At 38.4% G+C, this 7439-nt stretch overlaps 1 protein-coding gene across 1 annotated transcript; it reads right to left on the reverse strand.

The window, feature by feature from the left end:
* Positions 1-550: 550 nt before the first annotated feature.
* On the reverse strand, positions 551-7133 carry LOC102225107 (C-type lectin domain family 18 member A-like). Its single transcript, XM_023332380.1, is given in 10 exon segments — positions 551-1475; positions 3166-3257; positions 3635-3731; positions 3885-4009; positions 4104-4211; positions 6089-6185; positions 6281-6382; positions 6481-6529; positions 6532-6604; positions 7108-7133. Coding segments are annotated over 10 exon segments (807 nt in total). The 3' UTR covers positions 551-1437.
* Between the last annotated feature and the right edge of the window lie 306 nt (positions 7134-7439).

Raw genomic sequence — 7439 nt, forward strand, 5'->3', positions numbered from 1 at the left:
CGCTGTGTCTGATGGTCTTTCACTCGTTTCTTCGTATGCGTCATCATCTGTCATTCTGAAGTCTCTTTCTCTGTTCATCAAGAAGACAGAGTGATTTTCACCTCACATTGCTACAGAGGTGAAACCTTTAACTTGGACCCTGTTTTCCAAGAGTTTGAAAATAAAATGTTGAAACTATGGTTTTCTGAGAACTCCATGACCAGAAGCTCAGTGGAAAGCTGTAGGTCGATTAAACAGAGACAACATCTGTGTCAGTTTGTTTGTACACGCAAACAGACTCGGATTGTTATTGTGAGTGTTGCGTGATAATTGGAAAGATGCTTACAGAGGCAGGATTTTTTGCTTACAGACTTAAATTAAAGTTCTCATTCATTGCACTTAAATAACCTCTCCTATAAAAATTGAAACCCAGATGCAGTGGTTTTTGTTAGAGTGGGAAAAAAATCTCATGAAAAGAAATGGTTTTATTTACAAATCAAAACGATCTTTATTAATGTCACTCCAAGTTATTTCTGTGCAGTACATGTTACTGAAGCATATTTGTGACTCATTCACTGCCATGCAAAAGCTTCCAGATTTCCTCTGGTTCTTACTTCTTTTCTGTGGAAATGCCAAAATCTTAAATCTAAGTTTTAATATTGGACAACGATAACCAGACAGACAAAAAAATTACATTTATTCATTAGTAGAAATAATATATGTAATTGCCTTTATGTCGAATCATGAATTAACTACCAGTTAATCACATTTTTGGTTAAATTTTCAGGCCCATTTGTACCAGACCTCCAAACAGAGGCGGTCCTAGCCTGTTAGGCACCCTGGGCAAACAATCCCACCGGCACCCCTAACTCCCTAACCCTCACTCCAGTTTCGTGGAGAGAGGGTGGCAGGGGAAGTTACACATTAGGCAATGTTATAACCCTCACATCAGCTTAAAATGTCAGAAACCGACACATCCTGCAGAATCAAGAAGTCCTTTATGTAGAACCTGTCTGACAGCGTGAAGTAGGCTAATAGAATTTCCATAATTGCTTACTTTAATGTTACCACTTTTACAGATTTTATGTTTTTCAGGCTTCCACCTTTAATTATATAAGGGTCATAAACAGGCCTTTGCAGAACTTTACGACACGCTGAGCAGGTAATTCAACCATTTGCTACAAGTTTGTTGGAGCAAGAGTACAATCAAAAAGCAGGAAGACTTTTTGAAAAAAGAGAAGAGGCCCATTTTGAAAGTGCAGAAAGCAAATAAACAGCGACTTTTCTAATTGGTACGACAAGATAATCCTTTATCAATTAGTATTGAAGTAGAAATTCAAGTAGCAAAAAGTGGACTTTACAAAATAAGAGCAAATGCTTCATAAAACATTCAATTATGCACAGTATTTACATAGTAGATCTAATCCACACTTATCCATTCAGCCGAAAGCATACAGGTCACCTGGATTCCTCCCACTGTGCAATCTGCTCTGCATCTGTAAAATGCACAAGTACACACACGGCCCATGAACGTATTGTATATGCAACACATACACCATGCTGAGAAAGAGACTGAACAGAAACATGGAAGATAAATGTGTGGAAGTGTCTGAGCCCGTTCCTCAGTTGTTTTTCAACTCCAGTAAAAAGATGTGAGAAGAAGAAGTTGCTAATGAGACATGAAGCGTTAAATTCTTGTCATGCACATAATGGGGCAAAAAAGGATGCCAAGCATACACTTCCTCTGTAGAAACACTATTCAGACTTTGCCTTAGGCATGATATTCACTTATCATTTTCTAAGCAATTAAAAAAGTAGAGCATTTTTTTCTAAATTGCCTTAGTTGTTTTATTTGTTGTTATTTTTGTTAGAGAAATTTGCTGCTGAAATCTTTGACTGGGGAAGAATAAACTCTTGCGGTTAGCATAATTAATAAAAAGTTCAACTACAAGAGTAAGCCCTCTTGACAAAATGCAACCCTCAAGCAACGTTTTTGACCACAATGTGCTATTTTTGTACCACAAAGAAGTGAGACATAGTCGGGTCCCCAAAAAGCCGTTTGTAAAAGCTGGTGTCTTAGCAACACCGACCGCATTCAGAGCAGATTCAGCTTCAACGGATCGATACCAGATGACACACCAGAACTTAGCAAAGACAGCCGTAAATGGACAACGCTAAACATCTGCCACCATCTCATTCTTCTCAATCAATGTAAGTAGTATGTGTGTCCAAACAGTGGGAGTCTTTGTGAAAACGACAAATATTGATCGCTTGGGGGTTCTTGATGGTAAGCACTGAGTGCGATTGATTTGTACTGAAAAGCAGGTTTAAACGTGTAGTCACTATCACACCGAGAATTTAGTTGTTGGGGGTTTTTTTGGACACAGAAGATTAACATTTTACTCTTAACCCCCAGTGATTACCAGTGACACAAGGTACTGCTAATTGCGTGGACACGGAGGAGAACAGCAGGCCAAGCGAACGACAGCTGGAATTTAAAAGGGCAGAAAAAGAGCCAACCAGCTAAAGTAAAACATGTTTTTAAGCTTCCACCGAGGTTTTGACACATTCCGGCTAGTAATAGTAATTTATGAGTCGTAGCTTGGGGGTTGTAGATCTGACTATAAACTTGAATATCAAAGTAATCTTTTCATAATTTTTAATAAGGGTATAAAATTCCCAGTCAATATCAGTTACATAAAAGAAGTAGTAACTTTCTAGCACCAAATGTTACCCTTTAAGCAAACGGCTCAGTTTCACAGCCTGCTGGGTTTTGGCCTCAGTGCAGCTGGTGCTACAAATGCACAACAATACTGAGTTTGGGGGAGAAATATGAGAGAACAATTCATTGTTCCGCTGAAGACCACCATGAATATGCTCCTGTGGTTAAATAGAAATGACTTAGTTTATAAACCCACTGTCCCTTTTTGCATTCAGAGCAAAAACTCATTATTTAACTTCTGTTCCTGAACAGATACAGATACATTGTTTTTGTCAATTCACAAAAAGAGCTGTAACTTCGGCAGAAAAAGCTTCACACTGATGACATCGCACACAAATACAGATCCTGTGGTCAGCAAGTGTATTTTAAGACAAGAGGGTCTAACTGTGTATCAGCAGTGGGCATGTAGAGAACCTTTACCTCCTTCCATACTTCTATTAAGTGTCTGCCTGCAGGGGCCTTACCATGCTGGCAAATGTATCGGTTCCTGGTTTTGCAGCGCTGATCATTCCAGTTGAAAGTGCTCAGTGCCTGCAGTTCAACACAGTTTCCGAAACTGCACAGAAAATGAGAAGCTGTGAATAATAGTAAACACAGGCCTCACCTGCAGTGTTACTTACAAGAAAAGAAAGAGCTGTTTCAATGTTGAACTCCAAACATCTGCTCATTTAAAAATAATTATCTCTTAATTAACAGGTAGCATTATTATTCAACTATGCTACAAGAACAAAGAGCATAAATGTGAACCACTTATCAGTAAATCAGGAAATACTACTGTCCTCGGTTCAGAAAAAACCCAGCGTCTATACAGAAACACATTTTTTCACCTGCTGATGTGTTTCATTTGTTTATCTAAGTCCCAATGCCCTTAGCTGTCTGTGTTTATGATGCCCGCCACAGCAGCTTAAGTCTGCTGTGAAATATGCTTCATACCCTTGGTTGTCAGGTTGCCCAAAGGCAAAGCTGCTGAATCGAAGGAACTCTCCTGTGTCCCAGCAAAATGAGTCTCTAAGAGGCTTATATGTCAAACCTAAAAAAAAAAAAAAAATACAGAAACATTACCACTTTATTCATGTGCCCACTAAACGGCCTAAAACAGAAAGTAAACAGATGCAAACTAATCTGACCTGCTGTGTAGACTTATACCAATGTTTATTTGATGTGCCAGTGTGAATGGCTGCACCTATCCAGAAGTTTCTCGTTTCAAAGTTGGTGACTTCATTGCTCGCCTCCAGCTCACTTACATAAAACACTAGGAGGTCCTGAACTTTCTGGCTGTGAATCTCAGCTAAAGTTCCCCCCAAGTCCCTGTTTGTTAAAAAGAAAAAAAAAAAGAAATGCATTGACTCAATGGTAGCGTAACTATCTCCATTTATTTGGCCACAGCTCTCTGTGATGCTACTATATTCTCACCTGGCAGCGAGTTTTGGCCCCATAGTAGCTGTCAGCTTCTGAAGACACCATAAAGCAAGTTTCATCTATTATCAGATCACAACTGTGAAAAGGGGAACTGCACCTTTTCTGATGACAAAAGTAGTCAGTACACAAAGAAAATAAATAATTATATGAACAGTCAGGCATGGGTTTTAATCAAAATACAGTCTTAAATATTTTCCCACACTTGAAAGTATTTGTAAAAGCTGATGGACATCCAAGCATCCAACCGAACCGGATAATGTTTGGTTTATTTCTTATCTGTATTAATGGATTTATTGAATAAGCCCATTTTATTCAAGAAAATGTCAAACACAAGATGCCTCTTAAATAAGCAAAACGAGATTGCAAGATATAAGTGACATTAAAGAAACAGAATTAACTCACCAACAAGGTTGCACTAAAAGAAAGAAAAAAAATAAACAGAGCTCTGTTGTATCATTATGCAACAATTTGATATTTTTCCCAGTGGTTTTGTCCTCGTCATGACATAGAATAAATGCTAAAATTGTGACTTTGCATAAGAATAGTGAACATCCTGCACTAGAGAGTAACATGTTTTGAAGTGATTTGTGTACATTTTTTTGATGAGTATTTATGCTTATTTTTTTGAGAGTCCTGGATTTGAATTTTGACCAGGGGTCTTTCTGCATGGATTTTGTATGTTCTCCCCCTGCATGACTAGGTTCTCCCTGGCTCCTGCGGCTTCCCATGGTCCAGAAGCATTCATGTCATGTTAACTTGTCTGACTGCATGATTATTTGTTTTGATCATCTCTGTGTTGCCCTGTGATGGACTGGCAGTCTGTCCAGGATATACACTGCCTCTCAATCAATCATTTCTGGAGACAGGAATAATCTAATTGATTCTTTCATTGGTATTATTGACTTATTGTTAGCCGCTGTCTTAAGACACATAATATTTCTCAATACAAAATGATTACAAAATTCCAAATTAACAACAAAAAATCTTTGAGATAAAATAAAAAAATAAAATTGCTGGAAAAAAACAAAATGATGTACACTAGGTACAGAATACAATAGCTCTTGGGAGGAGCCGGAAATTTGAACCTTAAGTTGAGACTCCAAATGAACAGCAGGAAAATGTAACACAGACCGAGAGAATAAGAAATAAAATAAAAACATGTGGTTGAATGTGTTCAGAATCAGATATAAGGGAGCCCTGGGTCCAGCAGAGGACAGTGAAGGGATCCAAAAAGGTAAATTTATAGTTCCTGCTTTTTGTGCAAAATCTGTTTCAGAGGTGCTGCAGAAACAAGGCATCAACCCCTTTCAGAGACCTGACAGTCGCTCCATAAATTCTTTAAACTGCTGCAAACAGTGCTGCAAAATCAAAAGCAGAACCTGCTGCACAACTTTCTGCCTCAAGCTATTAAAACTGGCCTGCTCTTCAGATTATGTTCTTTACTTTATGGCCATTATTGTATCTACACTGAAAAAAGAGAATGGAGCGCCAACTTTTAAAAAATGTAAAATCAAATTAAGTTCCTCCAAGCAAATGTTTTAAGTTTATTAAGCTGTCATGTTGAACAAATGTAAATAAAGTAAGTATGACAAACTTAATTCAATGACATGTAACAAATTAATATTTTTTTCTTAAGTTGGAGATCCATTCTCATTTTTCAGGGTATTTATTCTTTGCTCCCAGTCATTTTTGATGACCCCAGGTATACACTCCCATTTGGTTGCATGATATTTATTGTATTGAATGTATACAAATGTATATCTTAACCTGTAACGATAAGGTGGTTTTTGGTTCCTAAGCTGGTTTATTTTGACCTCAGTTTAACAAGTGAGAAATGTTTTATTTTGGGGGCGGTTTTCCCAGCAGTTAGTTGTAAAATATATAGAGTACTGTACAGGCTGTTAGAGTTCTGTTGCAGCCTGGTGAGGTTAACATTCAAAGGAATTTAAAGAAAAAATAAAATAAGACAAGCTGGGCTCACCTGCGCACTCAGCACCACCGTAGCATCACATCACACACACAGGAGCATTGAAACGGCCGTGAAAACACTCCATGCTGCATCTTACTGTCCAACAGACAAGGCACATATAGATCCGACTGTTCAGCTTTCTGTTTATGAATTATAACAAGACAAAATATACACAGAATAACAAGCATTACCCTGACAGAAGCGGCCGGTGAATCCCAGGTCACACTCGCATTTGCAGGATGTAAGATTAAGGCGGCCATGTTGCTGCATTCTGCATGGGTTCTTTGGAATTTTTGATTCAAAAATAAAAACAAGCAGGATGCTAATCCACACAAAATCACTTCAAATGATCTCAGGAATAAAATACATTTTTAAGATTAAATAGTCTTGCCACACAGTCCGCCTACATGGTCCCACATTCGGAAACAGCCAGACATGGAAGAGCCAGGCAGAGAGAGCAGTACGGCCCTCACTTATAGGGTGTCACCAGGCGACCATTCATTTCCCAGTTACCCCTGCATCACCAGTAGCACACAGTATGTAGCAAGCCACAGGGAGACACAGTGGCTGGATCGATTTTCTACAGCTATCTGTATTCTTTAACATAGAATTATATAAATCTATTGAGGGGCAGGAAATAAAAAGATCTTGTATTGTCTACCTGTTCCTTTTCTAACAAATTATGTAAAATTGCATGTCAGTTGGCATGATTATTTGACTAATTATTTTTACGTTTTATTTCCTTTTTGTAATAAATTAATAAATATTGATGTAGAGAGAAAGGACAAGACTTACTCTGGGTAATACACCCCGGCAAATATCTTCCAGAGGAGCCCATCTCTCAGACACTGCTGGCTGGCACAGCCCACATGACTTGAGGTAGCCCAAACCAGCTGCAAACAGCAATTGGATCAATTACTCCAAGTCATTATTTTTTATAAAGATAAAACTACAAGTCTTGTGAATAATTACAGTATTTCACAAAGTCCAAACACATATAAGGAGATTTCTAGGTTACCTGTGTGTAGTGCTGACAGATTGCATTTTCTCTGCATCGCCCACTATAGTACAGAAAATATTTTCCCTCTTCAAACCAGTCATCAGTGATGTTGGAAAACGAAGCGGCACCATCAGCGGGGAGATGTATGTTCCAGCCAGTGTGACCGAAGCTCAGTGAGTGGAGAAGGGAAGCGTCTTTGTTGCACAACGCAGCCTGCTGCTTAGCAAGCACAGCAAACTGCTCAACCCATTCCTGTAAGCACAGACAGTAGTTGTTTGTATTGATTTTTTTTTTTTATCCTGCAGACAAATATTCATCTTTAACACCTGAAGGACAGTAAATATAGTATT

Source organism: Xiphophorus maculatus, chromosome 4, assembly GCF_002775205.1.
Source record: "Xiphophorus maculatus strain JP 163 A chromosome 4, X_maculatus-5.0-male, whole genome shotgun sequence".
Lineage (NCBI taxonomy): Eukaryota > Metazoa > Chordata > Actinopteri > Cyprinodontiformes > Poeciliidae > Xiphophorus > Xiphophorus maculatus.